Source organism: Buteo buteo, chromosome 4 (assembly GCF_964188355.1).
Source record: "Buteo buteo chromosome 4, bButBut1.hap1.1, whole genome shotgun sequence".
NCBI lineage: Eukaryota > Metazoa > Chordata > Aves > Accipitriformes > Accipitridae > Buteo > Buteo buteo.
This window is the reverse complement of record NC_134174.1, coordinates 55,995,386-56,015,016: the sequence shown is the minus strand read 5'-3', so window position 1 is coordinate 56,015,016 and position 19,631 is coordinate 55,995,386. Positions and strand designations below refer to the sequence as shown.

Genomic DNA, 19,631 nt, shown 5'->3' with positions numbered 1-19,631 from the left:
TGCTTTACTGACAGGCAGAGGCCCTGGGCTAAAAGGTGACGTATCTGAGAAGGGAGGAATCCCACAGAGTGAGCTTGCTGGGTCTGCTGTCCCGTGGCAAAGGGGAGAAGCTTTTAAAAGAGCGTTTGCATCACAGGTACCGCAGGGTTGAGGTCCCCCAACTGAATAGATCGCCTCTGAGGGGGAGCTGTGCAGGAGCCAAGTTGCAGCCTTGCAGCCCCTCGGTTGATGCAGTGTTGCTCTGCAAACTCTCCTGGTTCCTGCAGGAGGCTTCTGCTGACTTGCTGGATCTCCATGGAAGATACAGAAGAAACACTCTGAGCCAGATACAAATGAAACTGAGTTAGAAGTATGACTAAAGAGATAGGCACAGTCCATCGCAGACGCACCTGGTCACCTCCAGTCTTCTCCTCCGCTTGGAACGTTTCTTAGGCTTTATTGAACAAATGTCAGGATACTTGCATTTGTTAAACAACTTTCCAGTTGTGCCACTGCTTGTTTGTGTATATCTGTATGTATTTAGATAGTTGAAAACACATCAATGTTTATTAACTCTCACTGAACACAGCAGCAAAGTCAGTCCCTAAAGAAAGGATGTGCCATAAAAATTTTTCCATAACATTGTTAATATAACCTTCATAATTAAATTAGATTGCCAGTGACATATAAATTCAATGACATAAGATATTTTTATCTTTCACAAATTTCCAGACTGACTGTGGATAGCTTAATGTGATAACAAGGCAATCAGCTCTATAGCAGTGCTCGTGATCTGCCTTTCACATTCATTGCTAGATTTCAAATGAGTAATGTTATCCTGGTGTAATGCTGATGAGAAAGGAAATCCAGCCTCCCTCTCCTTTGTCATTAAAGAAGAGTGTGTCCAGCTTGTGTGACGTGCTTGGCACCAATGATATTTTAATATTGTTAGCAGCAGGAAATACTTTCCCTGCCAGTAGTGATGTTCAGTGTCAGCTAAAGGTGGTGCCCCGCAGGAAGACTTTAGACAAAATTGCTGTATTCTAATACAAAAAAGGCTAGAAATATGCTATTTTTGTGAAAGGCATTTGTTCAGTATTGAGTGATCCTGGCTAATGAAGAAGGGACCTGCCAGAGCTATTTTTAGTTCCACCCGCTGGTTTCACTGCTATTCTTGTAGCTATGGCTGGAAGGGAAATTAGGATGGTGGTGTCTGTTCTCATACAGAAATGGAAGAAGAATGGAAATGTGTGTGTATATAAAGATAAAAAGGTAAAAAGAGGAAGAGCTGAAGAGAAAGTGATCTTCCCCGTGTAGCTGCCGATGTGACATTCATTGTACCTTTCCTTGGAAGGGTTTTTCCTCTGCAAGGCCAGGTTTCTTGTCTGATTTAATGGTTAGCAGTGTGCCAGGTGCAGTCTGTATTGCAGAAGATCAGAGTTTCTACTTGGAAGTTGTTACAGTTAAGAGAAACCATTAAATAATTTCCTTTATTGATTTGGAGACATAATCCAATACTTCGGACTCACACTAATAATGCTCCTCTGAAAATAGTGAGGCTGAAAGGTATTCACCTTATAGATCATCACTTGGGAGAGGGAAAAGACATCAGTGAATTACATGTAGAATAATAGGACATAAAAAATAAACATGGAGTCAGGCAGGGCTCCTTGCTGCTGCTATTGCAAAGCAGCAACACAGGCATTGTTCATTAGCAGAAAATAGGAGAAGAGTATGTATACAAAGAGCACTTCACACAGCCAGAGAGATTATTTGCTATACCTTCTTTGCTTTCTGTTTCAACAGTCATTTTTTTCCCCAGCCTTGCTGGGAGAAACAAGTTTTGGCTTTTAGAGTGTCACTGGGGAGATGAGGATTTTTATTTCAAGCTCAATTTTATTTGATACTGCTTTGTCCTGATTTTATGAGTGAAATGTAGGTATACAAAAGAGTGACAAGGCAGGGAGACATGGGGTGCCTGGACTTCAGGAACTCCAGAATCAGAACCTGATAAAACTTTACTTTAAAACTTACAGAAAGAATAAATGAAAAAATGAAAACTTGCCCAAAGAGGTTGATTGTTGGCTTTTTTCTTTTTTTTTTTTTTTGAGCGAGCCTCATGAGTTGGGAGTGTGATTCAAATAAATATTCTGTAATGATAATTTAATTTTTTCTGTAAGGATGATCTTAAGAGTAGAAACTAAGATCAGAAGTTGTAGGTTCAGTTGCCTTCAAGAGTTTGAATACACTCTGGATCCTCTGATGATGCTATTTACCCTCCTGATCTCAAAGGGACATCACTGAGAGCTACTTGCTGCTTCATCCTCTTGTAGCTGACCCTAAATTGCTCAGCTGTACACTTTGCAGTGACAGTGAGGGGCTTTTTCCCTCTTCAGACTAACCTAAAGGTTTGTTTTCACCATGCACAAGCCATGAGAGAAGCAACGATGGGGTTCGCTGGACCAGAGCTCCTGGCCCACATGAATGGTTACTGCCTCAGTTTGCACCATGTTTGCTGTTGACCAGAAATGTGGCTTGCCACATAATATCGAGGACAGTGCTCTGTGCTTGCATTAGTGGTGTGATGTGGAACATGTCTGCCCACTGCAGGGCTTGTGTGAGGAAACTTAAAGGCAAGTATACTTTCATAAATGATGTGCATTTGCTGTGGAAGAAATGCTAGCCAGGTGAAGAACTGAACAGAAAAAAAAAAAGTGAAAAAGTTCTTTATGGAGTAATATCTCTTGTCATCCCATGATCTGCATGTAGAAAGAAAAGAGTTTCAAAAATTTGCTTTTTTTTTAATCTCTACCTTCTTTAAATTGCATGGATGAGTCATGCTTTAAAAGAACAAGCCTCATTTAAAACCTTACTGCAGTCACTCACAGAAGCCCTAAAACCAGCTAGAGATTGGGCTGAAAGATGTGGGAGAGCATCCAGGATGGAAGATTGAATTCTGAGCTTTTGTGGCATTTGCTGCCATTGCACAGCAAGAGCACAGCCAAATCATCTTCTACTGTACTTTCCAAACTTGGGTACCAACTTTGGCCTGATCTGGTGGGCAAAGACATTCAGCAACATCATTATCCATTTTTGGTTGCTTATTAACCATACCAGTCCATCAATGCCCTACTTCTAATTGTGTAAATTGGGTGATATTTTTTTAAGTGGCAAAAAGGAGTTGAGTTTTCTTTTGCAACTTCAATCAGGCTGAAGGGTCGTTCGCCTCTAACGCTGCTTGTCTTCACCCTTTTGTGCGTGCTCTGTTCACCTAGGACCTCTCTTGGGGTGCTTGCGGGGTGTCCCCAGCATGGCTGGCTGGCAGGAGATTGCCCTGGAAATGTGTGCTGAGGGCCTTCTGGCAAAGCCTGGAAGGATGGTTGTGTTTCTTTTCTAGGGGTTGTGCATAGCTCAACCTCTGGGTGCTAACATTTGCAAGAGCTGGGTGCAGCCTTTCTGCACAGCACGGAGGGAGGTGGGGACACAACATGCTGCAGAGGGAGATGCCAGCTGAACCCAGCTGCATGCTGTGGTACTGAGAAGGTCCAGGAGCTTCGCTGCAGAAAGCCAGGACAGGCAGAAGGGATTGAAGTGATCATCAAGCATGTGCACAGTGGAGATACTAGGTTAAAGCAAATTACATGTGCGGATCTCAGCAGGGTTTCACCTTCTCGCCATTTTAGCGCTGTCAGAAGAGAGGCAGTTCAGGGCAGGACCAAACACAGACTTTCACATGCCAAGAGAGCTGTACTGACAGCAACCACAAAGCTCCAGGCTGGCGTGGGAGCAGAGCTGGGGCAGAGGACTACATTTTGGGGATTGTGCCTTCCGTGGCTCATTCTGAGGGATCTCTGTTTCGGGCACCATATAGCAAGCATTATATTTGCATATGATATCACTTCTGTAGAAGAAGCAGCCTATTCATGAGCAGTAGCATCTTCCCATCAAATACAACTGCAGACGTGGCTGGGAAAACAAGCATTTAACTGAAGTAGAAATGACACTGGAAAATTCAAAGAGGGTGCAAAAAACTCCCAAGTAGTTATCACTTGTTGGAAGCAAATCCTAGACATGTAAGGCATGGGATGCATGCAAAGTGCTGGGAGAAACAGAATTTATGGGTGGGCGTACCTCTGCCCTCAAGACACATGTCGTTTCTTCAGATGATCCCCCAAACTCTGTTGAAATTAAATAAATAGTTTGGGATGATCCTTCTCTGATTCCTCTGGAGTACACAGCATGCTGCAAGGACAAAACCCCACTCCTGACAGCCTGGCCCCCAAAAATTTAGACGCTGCTGCCTGCCCCTCTGGTGGGACTCCTGCAAACACAGCCTGCCTCTGCAGTGGGTTCATTGGGTGATTTTCCCAACGTTAACGCCGCCGGGTGCGGCGTGCGACCGTGCTGCGGGCGCTGTGCCCGCACAGCAGTGCTGTCTCTGCCCAATCTGTCATTGCCTGGGCTCCTGCCTGTGCAGGGTGTTTCAGAGCTGGGTCGGAGAGGCTCCGGAGAGCGCCGGAGGAAGCACAGCCATAGAGAAGCATTTCTGTCCTCGGTTCTGCTTATCCTGAATCAGTTCTTGAAGCTCCCTTCTGTAATTTCTTCCCACTTCTGCAGCAGCTGTCTGAGCTTTCAGCTGTTCTGCCATGAGCAAAGGTGCCAGCACCCCTTAGATCGCTATAGAAAAGTAAGGGTGCATTCCCCATCCTCCAAGAAAGGACAGAGTTTGGGGGTTGCTTTTTTTTTTTTATCCTTGTGGAAGACAAGTGCTTGTCAGAGATAACTAGGAGAGGTCTGGAGGTTATTCACAAATTAATTAGCCCCTGAAAGGAGAGGACTGCAAGCAATGCCAGATAAGCCTGTAGCAGCCGCACCCCTGCAGCAAACAGTTCATAGTCCCTTTCCTCTCCAGGGGAACGTCAGGGGTTAATTCAGTAGCTGTGCATTTAATAGCTCAATTTAAAGGGGAAAAAATGACACCCTTCTCCCCTGCCTCGCTGCTGGTGGATGGTTTGCTCTGTCTCGTTGATCACATGCTCCCGGAGCCCCTGGTGCTGCAGAAGCCCCAGCTGCTGCTGCTGATGAGCCGGTGCTGCTCAGGATCCGTCCCGGCCGCTGCCTGTCAATGCCTCGCAGCCCTGACCTCCTCTTTAAAGGAGGGAGCGCGCAGGATGAGCTCTTGAGCATATGGGTGGAATTTGGGAGGCACCCGTTCGCTCATCACCGATTCCAGCTCTAACCATGTCTATTTGTTGTTGTCTTTTTTTCAGGGACTATGGATCTTCAAAGAGAAAATCAGGTAAGATACCAGGCTTTTTACGTACTGCATGATTACAGAGAGGACCTTTCCCTCTCCCCCCTGCCTTTTTTAACCTTCCCTTTATCTTGTGTTGCATGAAATTGTGTAGCAGTTTAACTTTGTATTGCTGAAGCCTGCTGGAGACAGGCATCAGTTTCTTCCTTTGCATTGGAGAGGAGAAGAAACCCACCTTATATAGCATTGCAGTTAAAATGACTGCTCTCCTCTGACTGTATTCATACAGCTCCTTCTTCAGTCTGAGAGGATAATTGTATTAAATTTCTCTCTTTCATTTTATTTTTTTCTTAAGTCAATCTTTACCTGAGCAAACGGTCAAAATGCAGCCTTAGAGTTGGGGTTCTTTTTCGGAGGGGAAGGGAATGCTTTTCTGGTCTGGTCTGAATCTTTTTTTTTTTTTTTTTTTTTTTTTGCCTTTCTAAAAGGCTCTGGTGAGTCTTCTGATGCAAAATGTTCTCAGTGCCTGTGTCTGGGTTTGGGCTGCCTCAAAGGCTCTCGTTCAGTGTTTTGTTTTTAAGGTCCTGGATTCAAATGTCCTATAAAACCATGATTTGAAACTATATAAATCCAATTTTTCCCCTCCCCTTGTAGCTCTTAGTGATTTTTACAGATGTGTTTTCAATAGGGACATGTAATTATGGGCCTTTGGGTTTGGCTGCTCTGAGCTGGATCTGTCAGGGATTTCTCTTTTTTTTCTTTTTCTTTCTCTTTTTTTTCTTTTTTTTCTTTCCCCCCCCCCCCCCCCCCCCAAGCAGCCTTGAGCACCTGCAACTCTCATTGACTTTGTTTGGAGTCTCGGGTGCTCCAGATTGTATTCAGGGCATCCAAAGAGAGGCCTTTCAAACCAATAGCAACTCCTGGAAAACTCTGGCCTGTGTGCAGGGGAGGGAAGGATTTTTTTTCTTCTTGCTTTTTAAGATGATGAAGAAACACTGCAATGGCTTAGTCTCTGGGAGGGAAGGGAAGATGAATGTAACATACTGGACTGCAATGAATGTCGCTGCCTAGATTGATTTGTTGGTTAATTATGAGAGCTTTTAAGCTGCAGTCCTGTAATAAGCTAAGTGATGCACTAAAGCAAAGCTGTTGCTTGACCCTGACATCCTGTGCATCAAATGGCTGTTGCCTTTGCAGCCCAGCACTTTTGGTACCATTTCTCTGAGCTGGGTTGTGGTAATGAGGAGGCAAGCATGGTACAAGGTGCTGACAATAAACTAGACCATGCTTCATCTTCCTCATGTCCTACAAAGTTTCTGTCTGGGTTGCGCTTCTAGGGCTTCCTAAATATAATAAATTGAAGTGTTTGTTCACATTGACCCATGAATTAAATTGGCAACAGCACTTTCTCTAGAGGGGCTGACCATAAAGGTCCAAGTGAGTCAGTAGAAATCAGAGCTGAGTGTGGGAGCTGCTGGCTTAGTGCCACTTCCTGAGCACTGGGGGCTCTCGGGCCATGTGAAGACCTTTGAAAAACGTTGCTGAAGTCTCTGGGGCAACCTGATTTAGCACTGACCTAGAACAGCATTAGGAAACCAGGAGAGCTTTGGGCTCAGTGTACCAGTTGACATGCACAGGAGTTACAATACTCTTGGAAGAGATGTGAGGAATTGCTTTGGGAGTGTGAGGAAACTGTTGCTCTTCCATCCCTGTGGTTCTGGGGGGAAGTTGGAGCTGATCCGCTGTGACATTGGGGGAAGAGGGATTAAGGTGAGTCAGTGTAGCTGAGATGCCATTTGTGGATGCTGTCCTGCTGGGCTCTTTGTTGGCATCCTGCCCTGAGCATCCCAAGTGATGTGACCACCCATCCCTGAAAGGGATGGATGCTCAGGTCTGGCTCTCTCCCTTGGCTGTCCCACCTCCACATTGCTGCCAGGTCTCCTTTTGGGACTGTTTCCTCTTCTCTGCTTCTTGGTGCTTGGCTGCTCACACAGTTAGGGCTTGGAAACAGTGGGGTTTAGGGACGCTCTTTCTGCACTTACCCTGTACGAAGAGGAATGTGAAGCAGCTCTCTGACCAAAGTGAGCTGCATAAAGGGGCTCTGTTCTCAGTCATCTTCTTGCCTGATTTTAGAGCGGCGGAGGAATGCTTTCTTCTGTTTGGAGCTGGATATTGTGGGAGTGTGCACACAACGAGCAAAGGAGTATGCCAAGGAAGTTGGTAGTTACAGCCTCTAACAAAGACCAGCTTTATGACACTTGAACAAGTGATGGGGTAAATAAGCACAGATTTCCAGGGTGTGCTGTGAGAGTCTTTTAAGATAACGAGTAGCTTTGAAATGTAGTTTCCTCCATAGGTGCAGATACTACTCTGTCTTTAAACACGAAACAAATAGGCACTTCTGAACACGTTTTCTGTCCTGACCAAAGATGTGCTGACAGGAAACTTTTGGGTGCGAGCACGGCTGTCCCACACTGTCCGGCAGGAATCCCACAGCTGCCATGTCTCAGGCATGTGCAGGCATGACATGAGCGTGGCTGATTGCAGAAACATTTGGGGAATGCCTCTGACAGCCAATGTCACCTCTACCCTGACCTCTGCCTTGCTAGAGTGTGTGTCGAACTAGTCTTGTGCTTGCCCCTTAGAGCAGGGAGAAATTGGGTAAGTTCAGAGTTTAATAGGAGCTATGGAAACATTTATCACTACAGCTGATACTGGTTGTAAACATTTGAGACCTTCTGAACCAAATGCAATAGTGTGGCACGTCCTTAGCTAAATAGAAGGGAGTCTTGCACTGATCTGGGGCATCTGTGAATGCCAGCCCTGAGCCAGGCTTCCTCTTGTGCAAAGTGCTATATAAACATGCAGCCCTTTACTTGGATATGATCTAATTATAAATGCTTTAACCTGCAGTCAGCTCAGAGACCTGGAGCTTCACTGAAGCAACTGAGGCTCTGCGTAGGCATGGGCATTTGCTGTGGCCTGAAGTGCCACATGTGCTGTTACCTTGGATTTGTGGGGTCTTACTTGACACGCTGCAGAGCTGCTTCAGAAAGCTGCCTTCATATTTCCAGGCAATTGAATTGTTGCTCTATGGCCATCTGTCAGTGCTAAAGAGACCTCAGTACAACTGTAAGGAGTGGTTTCCATGGGCATATTCTGTACACTCACAACAAATGGTCTCGTCTACGTCTCTCCAAAGACATTCTGTAGCAAAAAGGGAAGGAATTACTTTTCAGACTCCAGTTTGTTGATCGCATTAACCAAGTGAACAGCAACTCATTTGTCACTCAAAACGGGCATTACTTCTATGCAAGCATCCATTGTGTGGTTTTTTTCTCCTCAAATCAAAATACGGGCAGAATTGCTGCAAGTCTAGTAATGGATATTTGCATGGTACATTACAAACCACAAATTAGGTTAATCCACTCTGCAAACCCTACCAGCTACCATCTGTGCATGGTGAACTAATTAACCCTTGAGACATCTGCTGATCCTGATGTGGCTTGTAAAACCAGTTGGAGTATGTTTCTCCGCAAAGACGTCCCCCAAACACATACTCCTTGCTGGCTAGAGCAAGTTTCAGTCTCCTGGAGTAAGGTGATCTTGTCCCCTTCCCTTGCTGAGAATCTTTCTTGGCTGACTTCATCCTGAAGTCATTGTCAGATCCCCAGTTGTGAAGCTGAAGCAAGCATCTGGGACCTGGTGTTTGGTGGCAACAGAGAGTTGGTGTGGGCTCCACAGCTTTTTCTACACTGAGTCTCGGTGCTCCTCAATTACTGAGATTCTCCTTGCTAATGGTGGGGTCAGACCTGGCAGAAGAGACGCTGCTTCACATTTGCTTTCAAAGCGAAGGCATGGATCTCTGCCACCTGCCTTGTAGGCAGCCTAGCCCTTGTGCTTGTTGCTTTCAGTGTGCGCTAGCAGGAGCACTGCTGGCCACCCCCTTCTGAAATCATAACAAAAAACCCCCACTGCTTGCTCACTCCCACAGCTCTGACTGCCCTGCTTGCTGCTGGGGGCACAGTTGGCTTCAAGCTGCTGCTCAGTGGCTTTCTCTGGCACCTTGTCGCTACGCAGTAGGATGCTCCTCCAAGTGAGGGGGAATAAAAAATAGTTTATGGCTGTGTAAGTACTGCAGTGTCTCCTTTCTCTAGTTGATCAGATCCTGCCTGCATGAAGCTGGCTGTACTTTAGCTGAATCTGCCAGCTGAAGTCTACTTAAATAACCCCTGTAATTGAGCACTTAGAATATTAACTTAACAATTTGGTCCAAGCCGGTGTTGCCTCACTGAGGATGCTGATGAGGCTTGGCTTCCTCAGCAGAGAGAACTATCCTTCAACTTGGTTCCCACGTCCAATTTTTGGACTAGTGGAATATGGCAGCACCCAGACAACAATCTCTGCTTCCTTTCCCTCCTGTAACCTAAAACTAGGAAGGATGTGTCCACTGGCAAGTAAATAAAACAGTCAGTCCATTGGAAGCTACTTCTCAAACTTTTAATAGAAACTTCTGTAATGGTCTCTTTTTCCCTCCAGATGGAAATTAAGTAGAGTTGAGAGTTGCAACAGTGATGGAAGTGTGGCCTCCAAATGAGAAACAAGCAGATCATTGTAACAACACGGAGGGCCCTCATGGCTGATCACTTTGTGGGATTGCTGCCTTGGGCTTATGGGTGGAGTTGACAGCAAGAGTTGTTTCTTTAGCCTAATCCTTCATTACTAAGGAAACCCTCTTCCTCGCTCTTGCACGCTGAGGATGCGTGCTCTGTCAGCTTCAGGGAGATGCCTTAATAGATACTCTTTGAGTTATTGGATAGGGGTTTTTTCTGCTTCCTTTGTAATTACAAAAAGAAATGGCTTAACTTTAGGCTTTTGCTGTCTTTACAGCTGGCTGAGCCATGCTCATCAGTTCAGAGCTTAACCTTTCTGGTCCTGTCACACTGCATGTGTCTAGCCTGCACTTACAGCTCCACGGCATGTCTCTTTTTTTTTTTTTTTTTTTTTTTTTTAAATTTTTATAAATGAGCTTTATTTTCTTAACTTCAGTTGAACTGCCTCCTTTGAGGTGATGCAGAGAAAAAGAATGGTGTGTGCTAGCCCTTCTGTTCTTAATCATTCAACAGGGTCACAAATGTGTGAGCCGTTAGCTGGACCAGCAAGGCTGCGTGGTAGAGCTGTCTCTACCTGTTGCAGGAGTGAGATGCTGACCCTAGGGGCAAAGCTTTGTTGGTGCAACTGAGTATGGAGCTCTCTGCCAGCAGGCATTTAGTTGTACCTGGGCACAGGGAGAGGAGGGAACATACAGCCTCCAGCCCTGGCAGATATTTTATGATATTTGTGGGAGATGGCTGCAGTGGAGGGAGAAGGAAGGACCGCTCCAAGAGAGGCATGGTGCTGCCCTTCCTTTGCCTTAAGGTTGTTGCAGTATTGATGGGATGTCATCTGGAGTGGTGGATGCCCTTTTAATATAATACTAGAAAAGCTGTGAATGCAACTGCAAGTGTGCTGTGGGCATGCCTTAACTTACTCAGTTGACTGTTAAATCTGCCTCAGTTTTCCTCTCTCAGCCAGAGGAAGCCTGAACCTTTTAAATGGGTTCTCAAAGGGCCCAAATCTAAGAGTGTGTTACTAAAGATGTTGAAAAAACCAAATTAACTAACATGGTGAATCCCAGCATGAGGCAATGCATCTTCTGTCAGGGTGGTGACTGCAGCAGATGTCTTGGGGCTACCTGCGTTGAGTGTGTGAGTAATGAAGTAGGCAGTTGGTTATTGCTTAATGAATCTGAGCCCAGGTGACAGTAGCAAAGCTAGAATGTGTTTTTTAACTCAAATGTTAGTTTGAGTCATTCTGCTCTCATGGTGTCTGTCTCTGAAGTCTGTCTCCCTATAACTCCATCTGAAAGGAAAGCTTCAGCTGAGAAGGTTAATTTTTTTTTTTTAAGGTGGTGAATGGGGATCTAAGTTTGTCCAAGCCCATGGCAAGGTCCCAGGAACATCTTAAACCACGTAGCTTGGGCTTGGTGTCTTAATCCTTGTCAGAAATCTGTGGTACCACACGATCCCTGCAGACTGAGCCATGTGCTCTTGTTTGTGTCCTGATGAATCACACGTGCGTGCTCTGTTCCTTGCATTGTTTTCTACAATTAGTGCAGAAACTGCCTCCTTGGTGCCATTTGGCCTGTTGATGAGGATGGCTGGACAAGGTAGTTAGCCAGCCGCTATTTTGTAACTTCACAAGCATGTACTGACAGGATTGCTCTTGATCAGAAATCGGGATCTGTTCCCCCATCATACGATTAACCTTCTTGGCTGTATGTACTAATTACTGCATGGAATTTAAAAACAGAAGATTCTGGCAGAACATTTTGGTTCGCACATAGCTTTTTTTTTTTTTTTAACAGGAGGATAAAGGATTTAGTAATAAAAGAAGGGTAGAGTAGGCAGAAGCATAGCAACCAAGGACCAAACAAACCTTAGCATATAATTACTGGGGATGTACATTTTGGGCCTGGTTCTGGAAGGAGTTAGTAGTTAATGATCTCAATGTGCATCCTCAGTTCAGTCCTTGATGACAGAGCTTCCTCTTCTCATGATGCAGAGTTATTCTTCCTCAACTAGTGAATTTGCTAAACTCTAACTCCTGTTCAATTTATTGGCTTTTGCCTGATGCAGTAATTCCCAAAACAGCTCATTTTCTTTCCTGATTTTTTTTTAACAAGCCTGTAAGTGTATTTTTTATTTTTTACCAAGTTCTTCATATAATTGAAGAAACATCCGCTCTGTGTTTTTTCCAAAGCAGGGCTATTGCTCTGTGCTCAGGTTTGCAGGCACAGAGTGGGATTTGAGGAAGAGCTTCAGCTAAATTAGGCAGGCTTCATCTCCTTGCAGCATCTGTGAGCGTGTGACCCAATTCTGCATCTTCAGTCAAGATGTGAATCTGTCCACTCCAATCCCACACTCCAAATCCAGCCTGTGGTATTCTGGCAGAAGGAAACCTATCTCACACTTCTCCTTGTACACCATATTTTTAAAGTCAGTGTTTAAACTGAAATGCTTTGGACTTCTGCCTGAGGCTACTGAAGAGAAGAGCAGATAGGAGACTTTATTCTGCACTGCTTCAGTCTTCTGCTGACATGTGGCCCGTTAGATGTATAGGATCGCTGTCTTCTCCTGGGTGGCCCATATGCTGGGTTGGGAGGAAAACGGGATAAGAGAGGAAGAGTTGTTTGTGTGTTGTGTGGGTTTTTTGTTTTGCTCCTTGGCTTTTAAACTGAAGTGTGGGGACAGGGTACAGGATTAGGGAAAGGAATGTGTTTGTGCTCTTCGCTGTTCCCAGTTCAGCACCGATGCTGCGCGGAGCCCTGCGTCGGGCAGATAGGGCAGGGAGGGACTGCAAGTATGAGGTGTGGCTCAAGCACAGCCCTGGCAGAACAGCACGCACCCTTGCAAATGCCTCAGCCTTCAGCTGAGTGCCGAGAAAGCACTTGGTACCTTAGGGGATGTAGTGGCATTTCTTATGGTTTTAAGGAGTTCTCTATTCTCCATCTGCTCCGGTTCTGCTTTCCTCCTCTGTCAGCGGCAGATGGTATTAACACTGCCTGCGTGGGTTGTTCCTCTCTTGCACAGAGAGAGCTGTGTGGTATCGGACTGTGATTTTGGCATGTTAGATAAGGCAGGTGAGAGATGCACTTGGGAGCTGGAGTGGAGGGTGATGATCCTCAGCCGTTGCAGGAATCTGTACGCAGCGCAGACAGGTCTGGCTGGCTGGGAGGAGCACACCTCTTACCTGGGTGTTTTAGATAACTTAGTCTCAGGCTGGTGAGCACCTGAAACTCGAATCTCTCTTGTGAGAAGGAAACCTGGATGGCAGAGGGTGTGTCCTTAGGCTATTGAGAGCACTCACCCCTAAAATAGCGCTCCCTAAGTGCCTCCAGCTTTGTGCATGGTTTTATACCTGTCACATTCTGGCTGGCCTGTGTCCGGGCTGTGTGACAGGCAAAATCCTCACCAGTCTGCTCTGGATGGAGAGGCTCATCTAACCAGAGATGGCTGGAAGTACTACTTATAAAGGTGTTCAGAAGGAGTTATAACATATGCATCAGTTCGCCAGCTGAGTCTGCTGCCTGCTGAAACTGGCTGCCTGGACATGCTGATGCTGCGGTACATTTTCCGTGCTTGTCAGTGTGACTTCTTTGCAGTTAGGATTTGACTCTTGCCTTTTGCGTGCCCCCCCCCCCCCGCCCCTCCCTTTGGAGGAGAGGGGGGCCATGCATGAATCCTACAGTGTATACGTACCTGTGACTTTCCAAGTGCGACAGCTGGAGCTTTTCTGCCCTCCTCCTCAGCAGTTTTGGAGGCTATTTTTTTCCTTGGAGGGGTGATGCTCTCAGTTTGTACAGCTGTAGATGTGGATTAGCGTTCAGATATTCTAGGTACTTCCCAGCAAAACTGGGAACTGCTACAAAACTATGTGCAGGGGCCATACCATAGCGATCATGTGGGAAGCAGTTCTTGCTTTCTATGTAGAAAGAGTTAATGTGAGCTATGACTGCCAGAAAAAACTAAACAGTCCTGGAGACTTGTGGGTCTGTAAATGGGCTTAGGATGGGCTTTTGCAGATGTAAACAGAGTAGAAAATGGGGAACTAAGTTTTCTTTAGGTTTGTACTTCTAGAAAGGATGAAGGACTGTATGAGGCTGCAAAAATGCAGCTGGTGAGTGTGTCGCTGTGCAGTTTGTTGAGCACATGATCCTCTCGGCCCGCTGCTACATTCTGGCTCAGGAAAGGGTTCTCTGGTTATGGATTTCTCCCCTGCAGGAGCGAGTTATCCAGATGATGAATTTCTGAGGCACGCTCAAGTCACGTGAATGCCAGATGTGAACATTTTCCAAGCAGTGTGTGTGGGTCTAGCGTACGCCAGGCAGCTCTGCTTACGTGGCAAGTGGAAGTGGTCTGAGATTGGTCTGCAGTGTGGTGCTGGGGAGGTGAGGAGCCCCGGCAGCTCCTGGAGCAGCCACTTCTGCCGGGGGAAGGTGCTCGCTGGGCTCATCACTGCAGCTCGGCCCGTCTGCCCCCACCCCCTGCACAAATGCAGCGCCTCTTCCCAAGTACAAGCCTTGCACAGGCTGTTCATGGTGGGGCTGAACTCGGTGAATAGGACTAAAATTAAAGGCCTTATTTAATGCCTGCTGCCAATCCTCTTACTCATGACTTTAGCTGGATTTACATGTTTGATAATCTACCAGTCAAATATTTTTTCAAGATGTAGCTCTTTAGGATGCTACCTCTTGAACAGATGGCATGGGGAGTGGAGGTGATGATCTGCTCCAAGTATAGAGAAGAGGAGATATCTCTGCAGGGATGAGAGGTTTACTTTAAAATGCAGTCTCCCAGTAGGGAAAAAAGATGGACTAGATCTCTGTATTCCTTCAAGAACTGTCTTAAAACACTTGCTTTAAACATGATGCATCAGCATCCCACAGATTTAAGACCAAGGAAAGCTTATTTAAGCTGCTCTGGTCAGGGACAGGGGTGGCTGCTGCTTGCCCAGCAATCATAGTAGCAAATAAATCTGTCATTGTGGTACCTAGGAAGTGTAATGGTTGACCAGGCCCACCCTGGGTCAGGCACCGGGCACAAACGTTGCTTTTGTTTAGGCCTGCCTGGAGGGAGAAACATCAGTGGTGCAGTTCAACAGGGTGCCTTGAGCAGTAGTGCTTGAAATACATCAAAACACTTGCAACCTTTCTGTACCATCCTCCCCTTTCTCTGGCTATTTGTTGTTCTGTGCCTAATTGAATGAGTTAATTGTGTGAGCCAGGAATGTGTGAAAATGGTTCCAATTCAGATTAATGCTTATCTGCATTTTTCTTCTTTCCAGGCTGTTTTACAGCCGTCTTCTAGAGCTACATGTAGACTCTGCATCAGGGTAACTCTGTTAAAAGTAACTACTTCCATCTCTGGAGTAGGTTAGCAACACCAAATATTTCTCTCTTCTTCCCCCCGCCCCAGTACTATTGCATCTTACTGCCTTCCCATTTAACCAAAGTGTCAAGCCCCAGCTGAAGGGGAAGGGGCTAGAGTAGAGAAACCTGAAGACAGGCTGACAAGGGGGTGGTCAGTGCGTCTGGGGGATGTAGGGTTTGGAGATGGCTCACAAGGGTACAGTGGAACACTGAGCATAGTGCTCTGTCTGCAGATGGGAGCAGAAGCAAGCCCCATAGTTTTGGGGTTCCTCACTGAGATTCCTGCTCTTGGTTGTATGGATGGCCAGCCTCACCTTGTCAGGAGGAGGGGAAGGTTGCTCTTCAGCTTGTCCGAAGAGGGCAGAAAGGAAAGGATGAGGGGAGAAGTGGAGGCAAAATCCCAGCAAGGAGCTCTGGAGGAGCCAGAGGAGGGATTGAGTAGACTGAGCCTGGCCCCCTGGGGTTCCTTACCTGCTCTGGGCAATCAGATGTCCCACCTGAGTGCCCAGGAGAACAACATGGCACTTCACTTGTACCAACTCCTTGGCAGGCTTGACCTCCAAAATCTAGATTGAAATAAAAGCTTAATTTCTGTTTTCTGTTCTGCCATATGTGATGAACATTACAGTGAACAAGGCTCTAAGCCACTTCTGTGAAATGGACACTGCTAAGGAACAGCCTGGTCAGCCCACTTCTTGCTGACTTATCAAATACCACTGTTGGGATGAGAACACCCCTATTCTTCTTGTAATGCCTTTTGTTTGAAAAGTGATGAGTAGAAGAAGCATTTACTTCCCCCAGCTCCAGTCTGAGGAATCGCTGCCAGTTACTGGACCACCAGTGAAGTTCTCTGAAGTGGAGTGCAGCGCTGATTGTTGCCTTCCCGGGAAGCCAGTATAGTTTCAGTTTACTCTAAGATTGTACTGCTTAGTGTCTTTTCACCCTTCCAATTAAGACAGGAAGGGTGTATGTCTGGGAAATGAATCTGCAAAATGCTCAGCTGCACTCACTGCTGTGGTCCTTGAATAAATGAGCCAGTAGTACCTCATCATGGAGAGGACTAATGACCTACAGAATTGATCACTGTTGGAAAGGGGCAGTCTTTCAGATATTAGCATCATTCCAGCATGGTGACTCGTTCTTATAATCCTTTTCTCAGTATTTTAAGGTGCACCTAAACAGCTGCAGGGAGATTTCAGTATTCCCAGGTGATGTTTAAGGTAGGGCTTCATGACAACAAGGGTTTTATTAATTAAATGGACCTAGGACTGTTATCTCCTATGGAAGGCAACACCCATAGGACAGGTCATGCTTGTATAACTAAACTCTCTTTACCCTCCAAAGCAAGGTAGTCACATCCAGATCACTTGTTGGGACTTGTCTTTGGCCTATGCTAACTTCTCAGCTATGCACAGAAATCATTTGGGGCAAGGGCTCTGTGGCCAGAACTACAACCATGCTGAGACTCATGACCAGTATGATCCAATTCCCCAGAATTACTGCAGGAATATTGTTGGGAAATGTATAACTTAACAGGCTAGAGAGCTATACAGACACTAGTTTAAAAAAAGTTTGTTATAAAGGTCTCTGACAGCCCTAGCAATACGCAACCTGTGAATCTTCAGGAGGGTGCTCCTTCTGGCCTTTACAGCAGTACTAAATAATGCATGCCGGACTCAACATTGAACCGAACATTTTAAATAATGTTGCTAACAAAAAGAAACCTGCATCAGTAGCTACTGCTAAAATGCCCGTGGAGGAGGAGTTTCTCTGCACCTGCTGGACCAGGGACCCAGCTGGATGAGCAGTACTGATGTGAACCATGAATGTGGCATCTCCTGGATTTCGGTAGAATTGAGCTCATGCATTCAACTCTAGACCGACTCTAGCTTTTTCCTTGAAGCTTGCTCTGCTCTAACTGCACACAAGACAAATAGTCTGCTGCTAAAATGAGATGAGTGGGGCTGTACCGCAAGCATAAAGCATTGGTCCCCAGCAGTCTGGTGCCTGTTCTCTTGCCAGTGGTGGGAGGAGCAGCAAGCAAACCAGTCTTACTGGCAGCAGAAAAGCTTCTGGTGAAATCTGAAATCATCAGTTTCGTGTGTTTCGTTCACCACAGCAAAAGTCTTTAAAGACTTTGCTCCCCCAACTCCTTCCTTTCCTTCCCGACCTGAGAAGCCCAGCTGACGCATCTCGGGGTTGCCCACCTCTGCGGTGGCAGCCTGGATGGGATGGGGTTCCGTGGCCGCTTCCAGTGACACGCCTGCTCCGCTGCTATTTTTGTGCAGCGTGGCTCCAATGGGGAGCCTCCTCTGCGCTCTTCACAACCGCCTCGGCCCCGTGGCTTAGCTGTAATTTATGGACCTGTGTTTCCTTTGAGCTTTTAAAAATAATTCCGATCAGAGGGGTTTGTTCTGGCTCCAGCTAAAGCCGGCAGCAAGGGCTGTGGGGGTTGGTGTTAGGAGCAGAACTGGGATGCTGTTGCTTTAGGAGTGGCTTGCTTTGAGCAGGCAACTTTAATTTCCCTTCCAAATACTGAGATTTCCCCCCCCACCTCCAAGTCATCTGAGACCAGCCGGCGCTCGGCTGTTGCGGCGACAGGGGAGAGGAGAGGCAGGAAGCAAGAGTTTGTTCATTTACCGTTACCAATCCCATTGGAAAACGGCTCCAAGCCCCATGTAGAATTCCAGTAAAACTCTGTCCTAAAGGGGAAACCCGGGGCTGTTCAAAGCTTGTGTTTTGTTGGCTTGGGCACAGTGTGCTTCTGGGGCCTTTGACCTCCTCCCCATACCCTGGCTCCCTCCGCAGCTCTTCGTTTGAGCTCTCTGAAGTGGAATCCATCACTAATGTCTGATATTTTTATTATTTGTAGGGGGAACTCTTAGAAGCTGGTAGCAATTAGAGCTTAAACGTCTTGGAATAAAAAAAAAAAAAAAATCCCCAAGAAGGAAGTTTAATGCTAAGCAGATGTGCAGGAGCAGCTGAAATATGCTAGCTGTCTTCTGCTTCAGAAGCAACCTCATCCACATCTAGCTGCTGTCAGGCTGGGGCAGCTGAGAAGTGCTGCTGCTTTTATGCTGCTGCTTGGGCTTGGGAGCCCACGTTGGGGACCTATGGGATTGTTTACCCGTTAATGCTTAGATTGCACTTTTAGTCTGGCTTAGACCAATGGTTTTGACAAGGAGAAAAAATACTTTGTTTAAAAAGAAATTAAAAAGAAAATTGATAGTAGCTAACAGAATTGGGTTTTATGGTGAGTTTGGTTCCTTGAGATCTCACACAGGGTGTTTGTAGATATGGTTACTGAGGTTTAAACTCCCTTCCTTCTTGGGCAGACAGATCCAGGGTAGCCATAAGCTGCTGTTAAGCACAGCTTATTCCCCCTATCTTTAATTGTTGGCTGTTTCAGCCTTTTACTGCCAGCTTGGATTGGGGCAAACTGTTTGAAGTCTTCCCAGTTGTTCCTGCAGTCCATCTTCTGCTTTATTTATTGCTGCCATATTCAGGTTCTTCTGTCTGGAAAAAGATCTGACAGCTGACTGATGTCCATAATCCTGTTCCTGAAGGCAGTGGAAGTCTATTCAAAAGCTAATAGACAAGTTGCTGACAACAACTCCTTCACACCCTTTCCCGTGCGTGCCCCGAGTCTGTAATAGAAACATGCTGTATATTCCCTCCATAAGCTGGAGCACAAGCTACTCTGCCAGATGATTTCCTGTTGTACTCTACCAATGCAGAGCCTTTTTCTTTTTTTCTTGAATGGTAATCCAAAGTAAATTACTGTAATTTACCACAGTGTATTTTGTACTGTACTGTGACAGTGCAGTGCATGGGTTTGGGAGCTAGATGGTTGGAAGACTTCAGGTTTTTCTCCAGACTGTCACTATTGAGAACTTACTGAAAAGTAAGCAAAACACCAAATCCACCTGAATTCCAGTTTTGCGCCAACGCAATGAAAATTTTGTGCCTGATTTAAAGAAAGGATTTCAAAACCTCACGATTTCCTTAGTGCCAAGGAAACGCAGCAATGTGTTTCTTGGACCTCTGGTTTCCAGTGGGAAGGTTTGAAAGCTGTTTCTTACACTTTGTATCATGCTAGCAATTTCTCAGTTACATACATACTAGGAATATGTGACTGATTTTTGACTGTCTTGATAATATTCTGCAGGTCAAAAGACAATAACAAGTCAAATAGACAAGGCCACCAGTAGAGCTTGCCCCTCTCTCCAAGTGACTGAAAAGCAATCTTCTCTGCCCTTAAATGGATGGGTCCAGAACTGGTTTCCCCATTACAAATGAGTTTTTAAAATTGCATTTTGGAATTGTTTGTCAGAATTTAGGAAATACTTAGCTGATCATATAAACACCTCTCCTTGTCTCTTCTCCCATGCAATGTGAGAGTAACAGCTGTCTTTATCTCCTTTATCC

The 19,631-nt window shown here is 45.9% G+C and overlaps 1 protein-coding gene across 2 annotated transcripts in view; it reads left to right on the top strand.

Annotated features, from left to right (window-relative positions):
* The window catches only part of SH3PXD2A (SH3 and PX domains 2A), a 269,677-nt gene that overhangs the window by 165,421 nt on the left and 84,625 nt on the right, over positions 1–19,631 (top strand). For both annotated transcript variants that reach the window (XM_075026320.1, XM_075026319.1), the window contains exon 6: positions 5,250–5,278. In XM_075026320.1, coding sequence (XP_074882421.1) covers positions 5,250–5,278 — 29 coding nt within the window. The remainder of the gene's footprint in view (positions 1–5,249; positions 5,279–19,631) is intronic.